The following is a 22,496-nucleotide window of genomic DNA, read 5'->3' on the forward strand; positions in this document are numbered from 1 at the left end:
AGTGGGTGTTTAATTGGTGGTGGAAATAGTTGGGTTTGAGATATATGGAGGGAGATAGACACACGCACACACTTTCCCCTTGCTTGGTATTCAAACCTGGGCTAGCAGAGTGGTAGGAGCCTCATCACGGGGAGAGCAGTTAACCAGGGTCCCCACCATGACCATCTGGAGGGGGTTGACTGTGCTACCCAACTTTTCCTGGCTCAGCATCTTCTCTGAAACCCTCTCTGATTTCTCTCTCTTTCATGGACTCCCCTTCTCACTTCACCTCTTCCCAAGGATTTCTCTCCCTTCAGATCTTTGAGATGCGAGTGGTGTAATACTCATCCAGCACCATTCTGTGGATGGGTTGAGAAGGGTTTTTCTCCTGGACAGAAGGTCTCTAATGATGGCACAAGTTCCTCCATGCCCCTTCAGCCATTCCCTGCTCTGTGCTCTGAGGGCAGCAGTCTGCAGGAGGGCTGAGGGCTCAGGCACTGATGGTGGGAAGCAGTAGCAGTTATTGAAACTGTTGTAGTTTCCAAAGCAGCATTCCTGGTACTTCTGCCCAGGGACTCCTCATGTGCTGGCCTGCACTGGCAGTAGGAACAATGGGTTTGGAGAACCCCAAGCGAATTTAGATGGAGAAGCCACAGGCTAGGAAACGTGCTCTTAAAAGCCTGTGCTGAGCTTAGTCTTCCCCTGGGAACTTGAAAAGACATGTACGCAGTGAAAGGCAAGTGCCCAGCTCCAAGAGGCATAATCTTCTCAGCATCATCTTTGCTTTGGGCACCAACATCAGCACTGTTCTTCTGGGGCTTATCCTGATCTTGCTAGTGTTTGTATCTCAGTAGACTCTGTGTGGCTTAATTATTATTATGCTTAATATATCACCAAAGATATACTCTGACCAAGGAGGAAATGTGGGTGAAAACTGGGTGTATTTTATGCACATTCCTGTTTGCTTGCCTAACAAGGCTTAATGTTCTTTTCTTTCCTTTTTCACTGATGCAGCTGAAGAATAAATTCATGAAGAAATTGCCCCGTGATGCTGAGGCCTCCAACGTGCTGGTTGGGGAGGTAGACTTCCTGGAGAGTCCCTTCATTGCCTTCGTCCGGCTGCAGCAGGCAGTCATGCTGGGTGCTCTGACTGAAGTCCCTGTACCTACCCGGTAAGAGAACTGAGCTCCTAGGAAGGGTACAAGAATGGGAAACTCCATTTCCACCTTTTCAGATAAAAAACCGAGGCCAGAAGATGTTCTCCATTACTTTCCATCATGTGATGTGTGTAACTATCAGAATTATTGGTTTAAAGTAACAAAACTGCAGCTGCTCAGTAATCTTCAGGTCCTATTTGGTTAACCTGAATTTGGTTATAAAATACCAGTTGTAAACCAGAACATCATTACAGAAACACACTGACTTTATAACTTAGTAGTAAAGGACACTGCCAATGTGAAATTTAACTAATGGGGCTTTCTTCCTACCCCTCATGATTCCCCCCCCAGTCACTCAGATTCCCTCTGCATGTTTCTGCAGTACGTATTTTTCCTCTTAAACTCACATTAGGAGAAAGATGCAGTTCTGGCTCTGCTGGAGCAAAACCAGTAAGTTGGGTAAATTGAGGCATACAGTTCTGTTGGGATGGTCACGTTGTATGATCTAGCCAGGTTGGGTGGAGCCTTGAGCAACCTGGTCTAGTGGAAGGTGTCCCTGCCCATGTCAGGGGGTTGGAACTGCATGAGCTTTAAGGTCCCTTCCAACCCAAAGCATTCTGTTGATTTTGTGATTCTATGTTGCTGCTCATTGCAGGGGAGCTGGACTAGATGACCTTTGAAGGTCCATTCCCTTCCAAACCAAACTGTTATATGATTCTGTGGTGCTTTCTAATGCATAATGATTCAGAGAAAACTATAACTTATTGTAACTCACGGCAAGTTAATCTGAGTCTCCCAAATATGAAAATAATTTATGATCTTAAATATTTGAATTCAGTGCTTGAAGATGTGTAACTGTCTCTACAGTGAGCGTGTTTATCTACTAGAATAACAAAGTGCTATTTGAATTCTTAGCAATATTATCTTTCGTTAGACAGTTGCATATTGTTTATCAAGTAATATAGTAGAGAAAAATTATCAGTATAGATGTCCAGACCATCTGCTCTGTATTTGAGTGTTAATGTAGGAGTGTATCTTTGCTTCATATACAAACAAACACTCCATCAAGGTAAGAACCTCAGTCCTTGGCCCCGCTGCGTACCTCCACTCTGGTGTGCTTCTCCTGTCAGCTTACAAAGGGTTTGTGTTTTGCTTGTAATTAGGGAGTTCAAATTGCACCTCTCACATCATCACTAATGTGCAAATACGTATTTTATGTGAACAGTCTCCAGGGCTTTACATACACAGTGAAGGCTGTGGTTTGAATGCCTACAGGGTTTGAGGCTGTATCAGGTAATATTTTGTGAGAGGTATGACAACAGAAGCACATGGCTAGTGCATTACTGATACTGGAAGGAATCCCAGCCATTGTATGGAGTGGAAGTTATATGGTTGTTATAATCTGTACCTTATTTTATGTACGGACCCAAGGAAAAAGAGGATCTAGTTCTGCTGTTTGTCTAACTGCCTCCTAGTAGTGCAGCAGTGTTTGTATTTCTTGGAGTTTCTGTAAGTGGCTCCTTAAAATAACCATGTCAACAGCTGTTTGCACACAGTGGGTATTTTGGCAGGAGCATGGGGAGACAAAAGTGGCTTATAAATGGTTATTCCTCACTTCTCAGTATTACTGAGCTCTGCATAATTCAGTATTTTGGCTTCAACGTCTAATCCCACTTGCTTTTTTTTAAGCACATCTCCAAATGCTTTTCAGCAGATGTAAAATTAGGTATTGTTTGTTTTGGTAGTGGGAGCCAGGAAGTTAGATCTAGGATTGTTGAACGACCTCATTACTCAATAGCATTAATCAAGACAATATGTCCTTCCGTGCCAACATTTTTTTCCAGGAAATAGCATTATCCATTTGCTGTCCTCCAAACCAAATGCTAGCCCTAATCAAAGCAGAGAGGCTCATTAGATGGCTTTTGTGAGTAATGAAGCACCATTTGCAGTGGCTGCATCCTGTGAAATTCAATCAAGGAAATCCCATTGGGGGCCCAGATGAGCTGTGATGGAGCGTCTCCTCAGCGAGCGTCGGGTCTCAGCCATCTCAGGCAGCATGTTACTGCTGTGGATGGGCACTGAGCAGCCCACAGGCTCCTCACAATGCTGGTGCATGAAGCCATGTTTTGCTTTTCAAAGCACTAACCAGGCAGATTTTGTAGGGAGAGGGCAGCTATAGCTTTTGATAGACCAGCTGAGAAGCAGCCCATCAGCTGCAGCCACTAGCTGGGTGTGTAAGACATCACCACAATCTTGTGTTGCAGAAGCAAATAAGACACCTAGCCCTGAAAGGTGAAAGAAGGTTCATGATATCGTGATAGCCCTGCCCTGCCCTGGTTTATCCATGTTGACCCAGCACTGTAGAAAGAAAAAGGATTATTGTCTGCATAAGGTGGACAGTATTCAATGTGTAGACTTCCTGTTAAATGGGTTAATTTTTTTCTGCTAGTTTTATTTTTTTCTTCCTTCCTACATTCTTTGGCTTGGATTTTTCTTGTAAGCTGCAGAATTTTGGATGCTTTGTAGAAATAAAATGTCCTCTGTAGAAATTATTCTTTCTTGGATACATAAATTTTCTATATATATTTTTTCTTCATGCTTCCTTGCTAAGGATTTTAAGCATTTCCTTTACTTAAAAGTAGATTTTTACTTAAAGGAAATCAGGAAGATCTGATGAATTCCTCAGGAAAGACTTCTCAGCAAGGTTTTTTCATACAACCCTGGTAATAAAACTGAGGGATCTGAAACTGATATAGAGAGATCCCAGCCTTTCTCCGTGTTTTCTTTTTACTGATCAGATTGAAAAGACCTTGAAGGACTTTTGTTTTCTCATGTTGAATTTCATTCCTCAGTGCTGCAGACTCATTTTAGCAAGCTACTGTGCTTGCACCATGGCTTGGGTACTGCTGCTTCTCCTCTGGTCGGTGCAATAGCCATAGCTTCTTATTTTCATAAAAGAAATGTACAATCACGTGTTGAGGTCTGCTGCCTTAAGGTAATGTTGATGGGGAAAAAAAGATGAAGAATGAGCAAAGGAAAGATGTGTTTTGGAGATAAGCTGTACAGACTTGCACAGGCTAATATGTAGTGCTGGGAAATGGCCTGTGTCTGCAAGTCTTGAACAAAATGAAGTAACTTGCCCACAGATCACTTAGGAAGCATGGGGCAGAACCAGGAGTCAGATTCTCCTCCCTTACCTCCTAACTTGAGCTTTTAACTGCAAAGGCATCTTTTCTTCTTCATAGGTAGGGTGAAACGTGTGTCTTGTTCATTAGTTGCAGCATTGAAAGGTTTTCAGGGCTATCCCCTTTAGCAGCCTTTCCAGCAGAAGGACTTGGTCTGGGAAGCTGTGTTTATGTGTTGGACACCATGTAGGAAGCCTGCAGTGTCAGTACATTGCTCAAAACTTGAAGGGTCACTTGTGTGAAATAGAAGATGGACCAAACACGTCACCATCTCCTTTCATTACTTCACAGTTTCAAGTTGTGCTCCTTTTATCAGCAGTCCAACCACTTAGTCTGCTGGAAAAGTACATCAAGAGGTTGTTCTTCCAGCCCTCGAGACCAAAATGTAACTCTAAGATGAATGCCTTGCAGGCTTCACACATGGTGTCCAACAACAGGACTGCTTCCTCCCACCCATCTCAAAATTGAAAACATTTTCTCAAGACCTTACTGAGTTTCCTGTGGGAAGGTGCCTTTAACCTTTATGGGGTTGTTGCTCTTGCTTGCTCCAGATTTGACAGGCATAGATGAGTTTTGGATTAGAATTGCTCATCTGTGAGAATAAATTTATTCTGGTTGGGTTTGGTGACATAGTCTGTATGATCAGAAGGTGAATCATATGTAATTGGTGGCCATCATCTGCTTGGGCAGGATGTAAAGCATGCAAAAACAACAGGAGGAATAGTGTTTTAGGTAAAACAGTAACAAATTACTGAGTTTTTGGCTCACTATCAGCTTGGAAGCAAAGGATTTTGAATGCTTTGACTGTGCTGTCATATCAAGTTCAAGACCAGATATTTCTCTGGGGAGAAACATTGAATTCTGTTACTACTTTAGAGAGACTTTGAGCTGAGTGATACAAAGTGAACCTCACATCCTCTGCATTGAATCTTCCTTAGCAATGTTAAATATCAGAAATGGAGGTTTGATAACTCAGCGTGTGTTGTGTGCTGGTTTTCATCTTGCCAGATGAAGAGGAGTATATCACAGCTAGAAGTGAGGGCTTTCTTCGGTGGAAGTATTCGTAACTAAATGACGCTAAATGCCTGGAAACATAATGTAGTCCAAACCACTAAAATGCATTAATGTTTTTGTCTTTCTAATATTTGGCTCTTTAAAAGGTCGTGTTCTAAAACTGAAGGTAATTCTGAGATGAATCAGTCAAGACAAAGAATTTGGAAGGTGTCATAAACTGCTTGTTTCCAAGAACATTTTAGTAAGTGCAGGAGCATTCAGGCGCTTGTGTTAGGCACTGGAAGAGAGCTAGCGTAATTATTTCAGAAGATGGTTCTGAAAATGTCTCATTCCCCTGGAGAATCAGAATGTCAAGCAGCAACTTCTGAAGTTAGGAACCTTTTTTAAAAATTAACAGATCTGGATAATTTGCATCCCAGAGTTTTAAAACACTTGGCTGAGGAACAGTTTTATAATGTTGTTTTATAATGATTTCTGAAACACAGGGAAGGTTCCAAGAGGTAGGAGGAGAGAGAGGACATGACCTAGGCGTGTATGGCTTCGTCACCTCCATGTGAACCTTAAGTAAAGCACTTGAAACCTCATGAAGAGTTCAATTAGGAAGTGTTACTGTTAGTGATGCCAATTAATATGTATTTATGGATCCTGTCCTACTAGCTTGATGCCTTTTTAAATAGGACTTAGATTTTTTTATCTAGAAATTACTTATGGGGATATAATATACCTTGTAAGATATTTGACTTGGTACATCATGATATTTGATTTAGAAACCTGAAATGATATTTAATACAATGATTGTAAGGGGAGGAGTACTTCTGGTGAGGTGCCACACCTCTCAACCCTGGTGTGTTCCACATTTTATCAGCAGCTTTTGAGAAAATGTATAGTTAGCATAGCAAAGGTTGGCAAATAACAAAGAGGGTGTCTCCATGCATGGCTGAGAGCAATCTGGTCATCTGTGCCTTAACTTGTCCTCTTGTCAGTTTCCTCCTCTAGGGACAGGTGGAAGGGCTGTGCTCAAAATGCTGGTTGTCTCTGGTCATAACCTATATATATATATAGTATATATATATATATAGTATAGTGTAGTGGGTATAGTAGATTGTTCCATCAGGGCTAGAACTGCTGAAACCTGTTTTCCTAGAATTATGTTCCATGTCCTTTCCCTCCACCATGGCAATAATCTGAGCTCTCTGCGTCATCCTATGATGTTTCTAAGACATAGAATCATATCAGAATCCTAGGCTGGTTTGTGCTAGAAGGGACCTTAAAGCTCATCCAGTTCCTATCCCCCTGTCACGGGAAAGGGCCCCTTCCACTAGACCAGGTTGCTCCAAGGCCCATCCAACCTGGCCTTGATCACTGCCAGAAATGGGGCAGACACAGCTTCTGTGGGCAACCTGTGCCAGGGTTCACCATCCTCACAGCAAAGAGTTTCTTCCTTACATCCAGCCTAAATCTACCCTCTTCTAGTTTAAAGACGTTTCCCCTTGTCCTACTTCCCATGCTTGTCACTACCTGAAGTCCTGTCCCCTGGCTCCTAACTTCCTTTTCTCAGGAAAGCAGCCTCACATCAAGTTCCTGAGTAGCCATAGGTTATATTTGCACTGAAAGAACTGAGGAAGACACTGATAGATCAGAGAAGGGTTGTGGAAGAAAGAGCCTTCAAAGTGACTAAAGAGAGGAGAAAAGCCTCAAATGGCTTATTCTGACAGATGAGTGACTGGATCGATAAGGGAGAAAAGCCTCAAATGGCTTATTCTGGCAGATTAGTGACTGGATCAATAAGGGAGGGTATTTAAAGGGATTTAATTATTGAGGGTTCTTCAGTCTAGCTATGAGAGACAATTGAAATTTATGACTGGAAGTTGAAGCTGACCCAAATTCACACTGGAGGCAGTGAAAAAGGTTTTAGATGAGACAACTTATTCAAGGTTATAGTGTGTTTATTTTCCATTACTGATAGAAAGGAAGAGTTGTAATTGGAAAAAGGTTCAATTCAGGAAGCTTTAAGAGTTGTTTTGAGCAGCGATAAGTGTTTCTTTTTGAGACACATGCTGATACGGAGTTTGCTGAAAATTGCCCCAATAATTGCCTTTGCTAAATTAGGTGAAATGGAGACATTGGTCTCCTGCCATGTGACTTCTTTTGTTGCTAATTGCAAGGGTGAGTTGACATGCGAGAGAGAGACAGACTTTTGTCTCAAGGTCACTAGATAGAGTCCAGCTCAGGATGAACACTTGAAATGACACCAGCACGATGGTCTTCATTGAACACCCACTGACCACCGAGTGCTGGCCATCGTGCGAGATGGCCACCAGAACTAATCGGGCTTTCTTGACAAGCCAGTTGTCAAGGTGAAGAGGTGAGCATGAAGGCAGATTGTATTTTTGTGCCATAGCCATGAACCAAATCATTTTTTGTGAAACAAATCTGAATAGGGGATTTAGAGGAAGCTTGTGTTTCTACAGACAAGGCTGTAGATCCTGTGTGAGTAAGTAGCTGCCAGCTTGGCACCTGTCTGCGGTGTGAAATCAACTCTGAAGCAAGAGTACTTCTACAGGTGGTAGTGGCTTTTGCCATTCCAGCATTGATACTTTAGGCTTGTACATGAAACTTAGTTTATGAACTGGGAGTGTCAAAGATAAGGCTTAGGTCTTTCCTGAATGAATGATTATTTGAATGGTGGTATCTTTTTAATTATTATTTATTTACTTCTCATTCCAGGGCAGGAGGACCTAGGTACCTTTGAAGGTCCAACCTTGAGGCTGTACTTAAAACTCCTCAAATGAATGTCACTTAAGAGGCTGGAAAATGCAGCCACCTTTCACCAGCATTCCCATTACTCTGGCACAACTGCTAAACCATTTTATTGGCAGAAGCTTCCATTTTATTGGCAGAAGCTTCCATTTTCCATGTATAGCTTTTCCATTAAGGACTCTCATTAGAACGCACTGTGACATAGACAAGGCCCGATTCACAGCACGTTAGCACTGACAAAAGCACGGGCAGAGAAGATAAAGAGCAGTAATTTCCTTTCTCCAAAGGTTTCATATAATGGTGTTTTCCAAACTCACTAGCAGTGACTTGAGCATAGTTGCTGCCCAAAGAGATCATATAAGAAGTCAGCTCCTAATACCTTGTGGATGTGGTTACCCTTGCTGAAGGTGTCTGCCATAGGAATAGACTCACACCTTAAGTTGCCTGCTTAAGAATTAAGCTGTAACTGTAAAACCATCAGATGGGCTTACAGGTCTCTGTTATGTATCTTATACTTGGAGCGGAAATTCAGGCCATACAAATTGGGCTTAATTATTTATAGCTAAAGCCCTAATTTAGATTAATGGTTTCCCTTCACATGTGGGTGCTGAACCGTAACAGAGATCTGAGCTCCAGCAGAGCATTAATAAGCACGTGGAGTGCTGTCTGATATAGCTTGGAGGAGCAATAAAGTTCACAGTGAGCAATGTGGATGGTTAATCACATCTTCCCTCTGTGCCCACTGTTGTGCTGGCCCTGCTTGGCCCATCCTGTGATCTTTATGTGGTGCACAGAGCATGAATGCTCAACCACCCTGCACTGGAGCTGGCATCTGTCACGTGTAGTTCACTTCCAGGTACTGGGCCCTGGAAGAGCATCGTTTCTTCACCGCATCCTGAAGTCTAGGGTGCTGTTTGGCAGCAATCTTTGCGTAGGGCTGTCATAGCATTTGGCTGTAGTGGTCTCAGTAGTGGTCTCAAAGCTAAAGGGAGCAAAACTCTGGGTAGTGTCTTGCTTGTCTGAGTAAGTGTGATGGGCTACAGGGTGTAACCTCTGCTCCCAAATTAGCTGGAGGCCACTGGCGGCCTCTGGATCTTTAACAAGGACCACAACTTTAGAAAGTTGAATTTCCATCTAGATACTATATAAGTAATAAGCTATCCATTTTGCTATGCTAAAGGGGAACAATCTGCTTGTTTTGTCAGATTCCTCTTCATTCTGCTGGGACCGAAGGGTAAAGCAAAGTCCTATCATGAGATTGGCCGAGCCATCGCCACACTGATGTCAGATGAGGTAGGTGTCTTGACATCTCCTATGAGAAACGGGTTCTCCCGTGTTTCAGTTCATTAGCTAATAGTGATGCCCTTTCCTCCAGCATGGTTGACAGGAATTTGCACATAAAGCTGAAATATCCAAATGTCACCTCCTAATTCCATCTGTTCGCGTAATAATTTAATTATTTCACCTGGATTCGTGTTTTTGTAAAAGCATGACTGTAGGAAGGCTTTGTCCATTGTGTGTATTTTCCTGCTAGCAATCACTCTTTCCAATAGACTGTCACCGAATGATAGAATTAACTAGGTTGGGAAAGTCCAACCATCAAGTCCAACCGTTACTGATCTTTGAATTAATCTTGTGGTGGTGTGCACATTCTGTCACACTCCATGATCCTGGTAACACACAGCCACGCTCCAGGTAATTACAGCAGAAATGGTTACACCTAGGACATACTATTGTGTGTTGCACTTTATCTTGGAGCACTTCTTTGTTCAGGCAGTGCTTGTATTATCCACGAGCAGCTAGCAATTACTTCCTAATCATACACCACAATGAGATGACTGGGCTTTCAATATTCATTTACAGCTTTTTTTATTCCAGTGTCCCATGGGCTCTGTGCATCTGGGGCTGATTTACATTATGTTTGTTTCTTGCTGTCTCCTTACATTGTTTTTGCTTTCATGTGGTTCCCTTAATTACCACTTGCCTTGTCTCAGCTCTTCTGTTTTGTGTCATTCGCACTGCTTGGAGCAACCGGTTTAGTTTCCATGGCCCAACAGTCCTCCTTGCTACCATTGGCTCTTCTTACTAAGTCTGTCACATTTGCTCATCTGCTTCCACTCCAAGCAGTCCAGAAGATACCTGTAAAATTCAGCATTAATGCTCTTTTTCCCCTCTTTTCTCATTCACTCTTCATCAATAATACGAGGCCTTTCAGTAAAACCAGTCTGTGTTTTTTGTTATTATATTTGAGTAAATATTGTCATCATTTCCATGTCACAGGGTTGGAAACTATATGTTTGTTTGATTTTTTTTTTTTTGACAGACTGAAGCAGGTAGGGAAAGAGGATCAATATTTTTTGTGCCTTGTAAAAGTGTCTTCTCAAAGTGTAATTGAAACTCCTCATTTAAATGAAAACTCTTATTTGGGGTAAGGCAAATGGATAATTGCTTTACTGACATTTTGAAAGATGTTAGAAATGTATGTTTTGCTAAAAATTAGAAATACATATGCCTGCAAGAAAAGAGTATCTATCATTAAACAACTAACCAAAGGAATGGGCTTCCTGAGGTTCACACACCCTTGTGCCAAGTGTCCTGGTACTTTCTGCTAATGGATTTTTATGGACCAAAATTTGGTAGCTGCCTCTACAGTCTGGGCTTCAGAAAATGCAACCCTTTCTCTATGGATCTCTCTTGTCCTTGCAGGTGTTCCATGACATTGCCTATAAAGCCAAGGACCGGCAGGACCTGATCGCTGGCATCGATGAATTTCTGGATGAAGTCATTGTGCTCCCCCCTGGGGAATGGGATCCAGCCATTAGGATAGAGCCCCCCAAGTCTCTTCCTTCTTCAGATAAAAGGTAACAGCAGTAGACAGGCAGGTTTATCTCTGTGATGAGCTACAGCGTGCCGCAGTTCTGAAAAGGTGATGGGAAGAGCTGCTGCTTTGGGTACAACAGGTTTATTGAGCAGCTTCAGTGACTGCATCTGCCTGTCTGTGTTTAGAATGCACTAGAAGTAATTTTGGGAGATACATGGGTGGTGAGGCCCTGGCACAGACTGCCCAGAGAAGCTGTGGCTGCCCCATCCCTGGCAGTGTTCAAAGCCAGGCTGGATGGGGCTTTGAGGAATCTGGTCTAGTGGAAGGTGTCCCTGCCTGTGGCAGGGGGTTGGAACTGGATGAGCTTTAAGGCACTTCCCAATCCACACCATTCTAGGATTCCATGGTGATTTTCAGGTCTTTCTTAACAGCTGGAGGGAGGATTTCCTTGCAATTCTGTACCCTTCAAGGTGATGTTGTAGGCATATAACATACATAGTGGTTATCCAGGCTCTTTGTGGTTCTGCTTGGTCTTTTTAACATGCTATGCTCCACTTGCTGCTGGCAGGTCAGCCTTCTAGTATCCTTTGTACAGCATGGCTCTGGAAAGGGCTGTGTAACACTTGTTCAGAGGAAGATTATGGATCTTGGATTATGTTGGGTGGAGCCATCAGACAATGCAGTGAGCCTCAGTTTGCCTTGCCTTCTTGCCTAGGAAAAACATGTACTCCGGTGGAGAAAACCTGCAGATGAATGGAGACACACCTCATGATGGAGGACATGGCGGCGGGGGCCATGGGGACTGCGAAGAGTTGCAACGAACTGGCAGGTCAGTAAGCTCTGCTTAATGGGATGTGCCTGGAGACATCCATGTAAGGTGGCAGTATTCCCTTTGCAAAACCATTTCTGCTCCCTTCTGCTGACATACTGTTTGTATAGGTTGAGCTGTGACTCCAGAACCAAGTGCCCAGCTTGAGGCTGCCTGAAGGGTGCTGAACACTCAGCCTCAGCAAATTACAAAGCATCTTAAATAAGCACAAAAAAAATGAAAGAAGGCCAAGGCACGTGTTTGCTGTTGGCATCCTGTGAAGTTAGGTGATCTGTGAGGGATGTAAACATGGCAGGTACAGCTACAGTTTCCATTTCGATTGCTGGAAGCACTTTAGCCAAGAGCAGAGACATTCCCTTTTCCAGACATTCCTGTTGTAGTTGAATTGCAAAATGAAGGCTTTTATGGGATAGAAATACAGAAGGTAACACAGCCCAAGGCTTTACTCTGCTGTGTTACTCTGCTTGTATGCCATGTAGAAGTCCAGTAGGATGGGAATGCAGTCCAGGTGGCCATAAGACAGCTGAGCATTTCAGGGTCACTACGCAGGTTTGTGTGGTGGCATTGTGCCCTCCCTCCCAGTCTCTGTTTTCTTTTTAAGTTCTAGCAGAGTATCCGGATTCTAGGAGGAAAGTCTGAAAATCTGAAATTACACATTGGTGTGTACCAGGCAGTCAATACATCCTGTTTCTGGGTCAGGAAACAAACATTTCTTGTGCTGGCAGTGTCAGAGCCACATGGAGTTTATACAGGTTAAATACCGTCTTGTCTGTGATTTCACAGAAAGAATACATCTGCAAGTGCAGCTCTCTTGTTCTCCAAGATGATTTCACTTGTGTTTTCACTTGTAGTTCTTTTTCTGAAGCATTTTTCCACTTAGCAGATTGTTTGGCTCACCCAACCATTGTGTTTGCCGGCTGGAGAAATTTAGGCAGGGATTTAGACTACAGTTAATGTATTTTATTACATCAACCAGTATAGCTGGGGAAAAAAAAATTACAAGCTTCCTGAACTGCAGACTTCAGTGGTCTGCTGCAGCAGAATTGGGCTTCGTGTTCCTGAAATGTATTTCTTTCCAGCTGCATCAAGTTATTATCTTTACAGCATTACTTCAGTGATATCCCTGGACCATCACAGCTGCGATAAGACTATTCTCTAATGTGATGATCTCACTTCTCTCAGATAATACTTCATTTCTGGCAAAGCTTTTGATGACTTATCTGGGTGACTTCTGCTGTGAAACATTTTGCATGAGTCTTCTCTTGCGTGTCTTTTCAGATTCTGTGGTGGCTTGATCAAAGACATAAAGAGGAAAGCACCTTTCTTTGCCAGTGACTTCTACGATGCTTTAAACATTCAAGCCCTTTCAGCCATTCTTTTCATCTACCTGGCCACGGTGACCAACGCTATCACTTTTGGAGGATTGCTTGGTGATGCTACGGAGAACATGCAGGTTAGCAAGAGCTTTCAGAAGCAACAGATCTGTCATTTGCCTCTTGCCATCTACAGAGGGGTGCGTGGCACCGACCAGGCTTGAATTCTGGATACAATTAATAGAGGTATCCTGTGTTTCCACTGAAATTAGCTTGCTTTCCCTGTTGCTGCACAGCTGTCCTTTGGAAAATCATACCTTAAATGGTGTTTGAAAAATGGCCAGGCTTCAGAGAAGGTCCTTGCTCCTTCTATATAGAGAAGTTCCTCTGATCTCCTGTCTGTGTTTGTGTCTCAGTTGTACTGTTTCAGTCCAATTAATATTACTAAGTCTGATTCAGACTTTCCATGTCGACAGAGAGAGCGCTACCTCCTCTGCGTGACTCTTACAGTCCCTGGACTTCTGCCTCTCTGGTGAAAAGGAAATCCTAAGATTCATAGGAAAATGAGTAAATCAGGAGATGGGATCAGGAGAAGAAGGCAAGGTCTTTAGAAAGATGAATTTTGTAATAATCATAGAATAGTTAGGGTTGGAAAGGACCTTATGATCATCTAGTTCCAACCCCCCTGCCATGGGCAGGAAGATTAGATCCTGACAACCATATTATATATCCAGAGTCAGGTTGGATCAGTAGTGAAGACAGAAGTAGGTGCTTTAAAAATGGCTCAAGGAAAGTCTGAAGGAGAGGGATGCTGTATTAATACTGCTGTATGTCTTTCTCATTTGAGTGGAGCAGAATTATGCTCTAGAAGGGCCTGTGGCTTTTTGAAGTAGAAGAAAACATAGGAGGTTGTAAGTAAATATGTTCGGTGCAGTCACCTTGAATCTCCTAACAATAATTAAGCTCATAATGACAAAGACTGAATTATTCATTTACACAGGTTTAATTAAGCCAGACGTAGAAAAGGGGGGCACCTATCCAGAGCTCTACACTTCCCTATGATAATGGCATTCATTTGTCGAATGTGACAGTCTCACTTCACCAAAGTGTACCCGAGACTGTGAGCTGCACAGCAGAGAGACCTAATGGAGCAGGAGTGGGGAAGACAGGAGGAAAAGAAAACACAGGTTGGTCTGCAGTTTTCTCTGCAGTAGATAAAACCTGATCTGAGTTTTCCAGTTGCTTGGAGAAATAAAAGTCTTTGGAAAGACACAAGCTGCAGGAACAGCCTATTTTGAGCTCAGTGATTTATTCTGTGTGTTGAAAAGGGAAGCCACTGGTGCTCTGCAGTTAGGAACCCCACTTCGGTAACAGGGAAGCTCTGCAGCATATATAAACACAGCGTAACCATTAATGACCTGAACAACAGGAGCCACAGAAGGAACTAGCACCCGTATCCCATCCAAGGCTTTGTCCCTTGCTTCACAGGGGTTTGTGTTCAGGGAGGAGGAAGTTGAGGGTGTAGCTGGAGAGAAGCCCTGACAGCATAAAGCTAGTTTGTAATTGAGCTTCAGTCCACAAAAGTGGAGCAAAGTGCAGGAAAATCATCACTGAGCTGCTAGAAAAAACAGATTTCACCTTTCAGTTTATAACATAGCCACACCTCTGTGCAGGAAAACGTCTATGATTTTCTAATTTGTGCACTTCAGCATTTACTTGCTTCTTACATGCAACAACCAGTTGAATTTACTGGTGTTTATTTATGCACTGATTTAAGATTGAAGTGCCAGCAGTTTGTCTCAACATTCACTGGTGGATCGAGGGTTTAGGCACAACTGGCTTTTCTTTTGCCACCTCTGTTCAACAAACCCTATTCAACACCCTTGTGTGAAGAGGCATCAGGTCTCTTGGCTGCCGTAGGAGCCTGGAAGGGGTTTACCATAGAATCAGAGAATGGTTTGGGCTGGGAGCTTAAAGCTCATCCAGTTCCAACCTACTAACAAGGGCAGAGACACCTTCCCCTAGACCAGGTTGCTCCAAGCCCCATCCGACCTGGCCTTGAACACTGCCAGGGATGGGGCAGCCACAGCTTCTCTGAGCAACCTTTTTGACTGCAGGTTTTCAGTAGAAGCTCAAAATCATGTGTTCTTTGTGCTCAGATGTCTCTGTATCATCAGAGCCAGAGCGAAGCATCCCAAGGCGATCAGTTCAAATTGTTCCACCAGGGAGCTGCTCAGTGGGATCGGAGTCCAGGTCCATGTCATGTGTTGTTCAAACCATTGTGCGTTCCTGCAATGGGAAAGTGGTTTTCTTTAAGACATCTCAGAGCATGAGCTGCACTAAATCTTTGTGCTCAGAAATGCAAACAAGGGTTACTCCAGCTTCTACAACTGAGGAGCAGCACCTGGAAGTTTTCCCCTGGGCACTGTGTCCTCATAGAAAACAGTATTTTTGAGGCTACCAAAGTTCATGCTTCTTGTTTCTTGTAAACAATTATGTGACTGCTGCTGGGTCAGGCTCTAAAAATCCCCTGTCCCGCGCTGCCTGCCCCTGAGAGCCTGACATGGCCAGCGTTTCTTTCAAAGCTCACTTCAGAGTTTTATGTTTCTGAGAAAAGACACTATTCTTAGCTACAGACACGTGGAAGAATGCAGGGAAAAGAGATTCCAGATGTGCTGGCCGCAAGGGCCCTCTCCATGAGTAATGCGGGAGGAGCGAAAGGGATCAGCTGTGCGAATGCCATTCCTTGTCTCATCCTCACAAGTCCCCCAAAGGAAGCAGGCAGATGCTTATAGGCTGCTGTCCCTGTCCCTGTGTCCTTGTATGAAGGCTGCAGAGCATCACAGTGAGATTTCCCTTCACTGGTCCCTGCAAGAACCAGGGCTGTTCATGATGGGATCACCAGTAGCACTTAGAAAGGACCAAGGTGAGGTGATTTCTGTCCACTGTACAGCAGCTTGTCTAGATTGATGAGAGACTGAGCATGTGTCAGGAGCAGGCAGCCAGGCATCTTTTAAACTTCCCTTACCATTTGTTTCTTTGCACAGCTGTCATGCTGCTGCTCCAATTACCTAGCAATAACAGTGCTTGACCACTGGTATGTTGAGATGCTTGTGGCCAGAAAAATAGTTCATGATTGCTTTAGAGAAAGTTCTTCTAGTAATTCAGTAGATAAAAACACCCTTCTGCTCTACATAGTAACATACTGGTTTGACATATGACAGTGTCAACAGAAGGCTCAGGCAAGACCTTAGAGCAGTTTACATTTCCTAAAGGGGCCAGCAAGAAATCTGGAGAGGTGCTTTGGACAAGGGCCTGTAGGGACAAGGGGAAATGGCTTTAAACTGCCAGAGGGGAGATTTAGATTAGACATTAGGGAGAATCTCTTACCTGTGAGGGAGGTGAGGTGCTGGCACAGGTTGCCCAGAGGAGCTTTGGCTGCCCCATCCCTGGCAGTGTTCAAGGCCAGGTTGGATGGTGCTTGGAGCAACCTGGTCTAGTGGAAGGTGTCCCTGCCCATAGCAAGGGGTTGAGCTGAATGAGCTTTAAGTTCCTTCCAACATAAACCAGTCTAGGATCCTATGACCATACTTTCCTCAGTGTAAACACTAACTTGGCTCTTTCCAAGGAAGAGAGACACAAAACTTACTTTAAATTCTTCACGTTGCCACTGATAAGTCAGACAAACTGCAGCCCCAGCCCTGCAGTTTGTCACAGATGGAAAGAAGGATCTGCGCATGCTGTTAATTGCTGGTTGCTAAGCATGTGCAGTGTTAATGAGGCTGCTGATTCGGACACAACTACAATGGAGCACATGAGCCTGTGCTTAAATTTGCCCCTGGTTGTTGGGTGAGTATTCCTGGAGAGGGTGATGCTCATAGCTGCACGTCTTACTCAGTAGAAGATAATGCTGTGGTTGGTCCTTTAAAGCTCAGTCAAGTGTAAAGGGATTAGTTTCCGTAAGAGCAAACAAGGTAAGGTCCTGTGAGTTCTGTCACTTCTGTAGGATGTACACTTAGTCAGTAATCGTATTTTATTGCCGTTTATATTTTATCCACATTTTGCATTTTATAAGTAGATATTCCCAGCTCTAGTTGGACATGAAAATGCAAGAATGCATCAAGTATGCTCTTTTATCCTTCTCAGGTGAAGCTGTTTTGCCACACATGCCAAAGGTAATTGTAGAGCCTGTTAAATATGGATTTGTTGCTGGTGACATCCGATGATCCTTGGTCTGAACATGTGGCTGTTGGATGAAGTAGCCTTGTTTGGTTTGTGTCTTACTAAAACAGTTGCTTCAAAGAGGAGCATCTTATTTATTTAGAAAGCATGTGTGCTCAATTGGAGGAGGGAAAAACCACGCTCTGATGTTCTGGAGGACATCATTGCTGTCCTCTAGCCCCATCTCTGTTGGAAGAGCCCTACCAACATGTATCTTTACTATCAAAAATGTGGGAGATGTTCAAGGAGTTGTCAAATCCTTGAAGTGATCTTCAGAAACACTCTCCTCCCCTTGTCAGATGTAAAATATGATACAGCATTATCAAACTCTGGGCCTCAGAAATAACCAAGGAAGTTGCTGATTATCGTGTGTAGCTATGAATTGTGTGGGATGAACACATCAGTGTGCACAGCTGCGAGAGAGGGCAGAAGATGGTCTTCTTTTTGACTTAGCTATATCAGCATCGTACAGCACACCACCAGTCACTGATACAACTACACATTTTCTTGCAACAGAGCTAATAGAAAGGGTTATTCAGTAGAACTCACCTCTCTCCTGTGTCTACCGTAGGGCGTGTTGGAGAGTTTCCTGGGCACAGCAGTCGCTGGTGCGATATTTTGCCTTTTTGCTGGTCAGCCACTCACAATTCTGAGCAGCACAGGACCTGTCCTTGTCTTCGAACGGCTCCTCTTTAATTTCAGCAAGTAAGTACAAGGAAGGAGGGGAGGAATGTCTCACACTAATGAAGTACTAGCTAGGGAATGAGATGGCTTGCGGTGGGGAAGGAGGGGATTTAGGACATGAAATGAAACATCGCTTTGTTCCGTGTGGAGCTAGCAGTGCGATCACATCAGGGATTTTCATAGGCATGCATGTCCCCGAGTGCTGCCAGCAGGTGGGTGTGTATCTGCTCAGAGCCTCTTGGAAATACGTGGCCAGGCCTGTCCTCCATGAGAAGTTTGCAGCAGTTACAGTCAGTGGGCTGCTGCTCCCCAGTTGATGCAGGTGTATTTCCCATAGGAGCAAAGAAAGAAATCCAGCTTTTTATTTCACTAACAATTTGTCCTTAAATCACTACTCATTTGGAGTAATCACTATTACTTACATAAACAGAAGCACCTATAGAAACAGCTCTGTTTGTTCCCAGATTTCCTCAGTGGAGCTCTGCTACATTAAATGCTTTTGGTTGGATTCTTTTTTCCCCTTTTAACTGTATAAACTTTTAAGCATAGAATAGTTTGCGTTGGAAGGGACCTTTAAAGGTCATCTAGTCCAATCCTCTTGCAATGAGCAGGGACATCTGCAACTAGATCAGGTTGCCCAGAAGCACATCCAACCTGGCCTTAAATGTCTTCAGGATTGGTTCATCCACCACCTCTCTGGGTAACCTGTGCCAGTATTTTACCACCCTCATTGTAAAGAATTTTTTCCTCACATCCAGCCTGAATCTCCCCTCCTTTAGTTCAAAACCATCACCTTTTGTCCTATCCGTGCAGGCCTTGCTAAAAATTCTTCCCCCATCTTTCTCTTGGCCCCCTTTTTAAGAACTGAAAGGCCACAATAAGGTCTCCCTGGAGTCTTCTCCAGGCTGAACAAGCCCAGCTCTCTCAGCCATTCCTCATAGGAGAGGTGCTCCATCCCTCTGATCATTTTTGTGGCCCTTCTCTGGACCCTCTCCAACAGGTCCATGTCTTTCCTGTACTCAGGACTCCAGAGCTGAGCATAGAGAGGTTCTGCTTCATCCCCACCGTGTTAAGTTTGATGCAGCGATGATAGCTGACACCCAGAGCCCATTTCACTGGATGTTCTCATTGACTATTTTACATGTAGGACTACTGATCCTTTGGGTGGTGTTCTGCAAGGAGATCATTTTAGGTTATACAGAAAACACCAGAAATAACATGTAGCCCTCCCTTCCCCCATCAGGGAGCATTCACAGCATTGCAAGCTGTGAAGGACTGGTGTTTCAGTACACAAAACCAAGAGCTTTTGGAGTTTAGGCATTACTAAGCTTTCTTTCAAAAGCAGTCGCCTGTGACGTGGAACAGCTAGCTCTTCAGCCATTGGTGGTTATTTTTAGAAAAGGTCTATTGAATTATTAAGCTGAACAAGGCTGCAGGTTGCAGTAAAGCAGGAGACATGGTGTGTGTTGGGCTGTCGTATCTCCTTCCTCATTATATTTAATCTTGTGGGTAGTTACTTGGAAATAATTGAGAGCATATACTCATGTCTTTCCTGTGAATACTCTACATGTTGGAGAAGCCTTCTGAGGAGCAGAGCTTCTTCTAAGGCTAATGATGCACTTACATGTGATCCCACATGCACAATCCTACACTCTTGGAGTAAGACGATTTCATTTGGTTACTGAACTCACTTGAGTCCAGAGGAGGCTACGGAGATCCTCTGAGAGCTGGAGCACTCTGCTATGGAGACAGGCTGAGAGAGCTGGGCTGTTCAGCCTGGAGAAGAGAAGACCTTAAGGGAGACCTTAGAGCAGTGTCCAGTCCCTAAAGGGGCCAACAAGAAACCTTGAGAGGGGCTTTTGACAAGGGCAGGTAGCAACAGGACAAGGAGGAATGGCTTTAAACTGACAGAGGGGAGTCTGAGATTGGATATTAGGAAATTAGACTGTTCCAGGGAGGGAAACTGAAAGCTCCACAGCAGAGGAAGCGGGAGGCATCTTTCTTTTTTTCCTTCAACTGGAATAAATGAGTAAAATCAGGAATAGACATGCTATAGCTGTTTGCATCTGGTGGGCAGGTCAGAGCCCAGGTGCTGCACATGGGAGGAAAAAAGCAAGATGGAAAAATGCTTTTTATGGTTTTGAGAGAGAGAAGGTGGTTATTTTTAACCCGAGGAGGAGGTGGCTATAAAAGCTATTGTCCTAACAACCTGCTGGAGCAGATTGGCAGGATTTTTCAACGGATCCTTTCTCACAAGGAAGCTGGAATCAAGCACTGTGTTTTTTCAATAATGCATTTGTGGTTGTTCATATTCACAGCATGCTGTTCCCTGCTGGGAGCAAAATTAGAAAGGTTTCCCATCTACTGATTCATTTTAAGTGTGACTCTGTCAGTGTGTGTGCATGGAGAGATAGCTGAAAAAGCCTCATGTCCACAGACCCGCATCCTGCTTGCTTGGGTGGGTTGATGCTCTAGAACACCCTGGCTCAGCTCACACCCTGATTGGTGAGCTCTGCTTCCATGCAGAGGCTTTCCAGTCTGGAGTGAGTCTGGGTTTTCAAGCTGGAAGCAGTGGGATGCAAGGCTCTGGGCTTTCCAGGGTAGCAGGACCCCAGCCCTTCTGCCTTCCAGCCACAGAAGGCTGGAAGGTTTCTCCTCGAGACCTCAGAAATAAAATTAGTTACAGCAAAAGTACTTAGCTTGTTGTATTATCATAGAATCCCAGGCTGGTTTGGGTTGGAAGGGAGCTTAAATCTCACCCAGTTCCAATCCCCTGCCATGGGCAGGGACACTTTCCACTGGACCATGTCGCTCTAAGCCCTGTCCAACCTGGTCTGGAACCCTGCCAGGGATGGGGCATCCCTGGATGGATTGTATGTAGAATACGTATTGTGCATGTAGGATGTTGAAGTGCTGCAGGACTTTGAGGGTGAAAAAGATAATAAAATAGTTTAAAACCTTTTGAAGTTCTTCAGTGGTGTGCAGTCAGGATGCCATCTGGGCTTCGGCCAGCTGTCTTCTCCGCACTTGGTCTCCACACTCCTGCTCTCATTGGCACTGACTGGATATTTCAGAGATACAGGGGTCTTTTGGGATTTTTTTCTGTTCTCTTTTTCTAAATCATCACTTTGCTTCTTCCTTGTTCCTTACCCCTCTTTCAGGTCAGTCTCTCAGTGTGAGAAGCCTGCAGCCCTCCCCGTATCTTATCTACAATAAGGAGAAAGACTTGTAGAGGCTTGGGTTGAGTGCAAATACTCAACCCTGATTCTGGCTTCCAGGGAAGACCCTGGGGCTGGGGCTCCTGGCCCCACTGCCTCCTGTTGCTAACCCAGAGCAGGCAGTTACCTCTCTGGCAGGGCCTTATCTGCTCTGGTGCTGTGCTTTTTGAATTTGTTCTGTCCTGAAAGCCTGCCTTTGGACTCTGCACCCTCAGGGTATAGCAAACTGGGGCAAACACACTTCCCAGGAAGGAACAATGTGCTTCTCTCCATCATTCCCCTGGCACCAGGGTTTGTTATCTTCTGCTCTGTGCTTCTTGATCTCCTCCTGCTGGTGTTCTGATTTCTTTTGGTTAGTGCAAGGGCCTGAGAGATGAAAACGCAGGCTCCTGACTGTGAAGCTTGGCAAGACATTGCTTTTCTGAAGGAGATGCATAAACTGTGGTTTTGTCTTCAGCTGGTGGAAGGCTGTCAGCATTGAGCTGCTCTTGGATGTTGTGGGGCCTTTGCAGCTCTGTGAGTGTTTGCCAAGGGAGGATTTTTACTGGGAAGCCTAGGAAGAGGTTGAATTCACTGGTAACATTCATTACTGGAAGCACAAGCAAGACTTACCACTTCTGCATGCTTTTCTGCCACCTTGGCTATTAAATTGCACCGCATGCATTTATGAGTTGGCTGGCTGAAAAGGGAGAGCTTAGCTCTTGGAACACTCCTGTTCAGTCTAAATGAGCACAGGTCCCCGAGGCTGTGGTTCACCACTTCTTGCTGGGAAGTCACGATCTTGCATGGATTTCTCTAACCCTGACATTTTCCCTTCCTGCCCACCCGTCTTGTTGCAGAGACAATGATTTTGACTACCTGGAGTTTCGCCTCTGGATCGGCCTTTGGTCAGCCTTCCTGTGTCTCATCCTCGTCGCCACTGACGCCAGCTTCCTGGTCAAGTACTTCACCCGCTTCACTGAAGAAGGTTTCTCCTCCCTTATTAGCTTCATCTTTATTTATGATGCTTTCAAGAAGATGATCAAGCTGGCAGATCATTACCCCATCAACTCTGAGTTCAAGGTGGACTATATCACGCATTACTCTTGTGCCTGTGAACCATTAGATCCAGGTAAGATAATGTTTAATTAGCTCTCCACTTTGCAGATAGGAGATTGCATTTGCTTTCTTTTTCTATTGTGCTGCAGTCCAGATAATAAACAGGTAGATCCTTCTTTATCAGTTGTGTTCAGATATCCTATCTTAGCCTTATTTTGAAGCTGAGAGCTGAATTACATGCCAATTGGAATGTCATTATAACCGACCTTCCTGAGGC

At 44.1% G+C, this 22,496-nt stretch overlaps 1 protein-coding gene across 7 annotated transcripts in view; it reads left to right on the forward strand.

The window, feature by feature from the left end:
* The window catches only part of SLC4A4 (solute carrier family 4 member 4), a 202,858-nt gene that overhangs the window by 153,640 nt on the left and 26,722 nt on the right, over nucleotides 1-22,496 (forward strand). For all 7 annotated transcript variants that reach the window (XM_057428369.1, XM_057428362.1, XM_057428378.1 and 4 more), the window contains 7 exons: nucleotides 994-1,151; nucleotides 9,301-9,388; nucleotides 10,802-10,956; nucleotides 11,632-11,745; nucleotides 13,024-13,198; nucleotides 17,851-17,984; nucleotides 22,021-22,292. In XM_057428369.1, coding sequence (XP_057284352.1) covers nucleotides 994-1,151; nucleotides 9,301-9,388; nucleotides 10,802-10,956; nucleotides 11,632-11,745; nucleotides 13,024-13,198; nucleotides 17,851-17,984; nucleotides 22,021-22,292 — 1,096 coding nt within the window. The remainder of the gene's footprint in view (nucleotides 1-993; nucleotides 1,152-9,300; nucleotides 9,389-10,801; nucleotides 10,957-11,631; nucleotides 11,746-13,023; nucleotides 13,199-17,850; nucleotides 17,985-22,020; nucleotides 22,293-22,496) is intronic.

Source organism: Pezoporus wallicus, unplaced genomic scaffold, assembly GCF_028554395.1.
Source record: "Pezoporus wallicus isolate ANWC-B61680 ecotype Strahan unplaced genomic scaffold, APGP_CSIRO_Pwel_v1 scaffold_3294, whole genome shotgun sequence".
NCBI classification, from domain to species: domain Eukaryota; kingdom Metazoa; phylum Chordata; class Aves; order Psittaciformes; family Psittacidae; genus Pezoporus; species Pezoporus wallicus.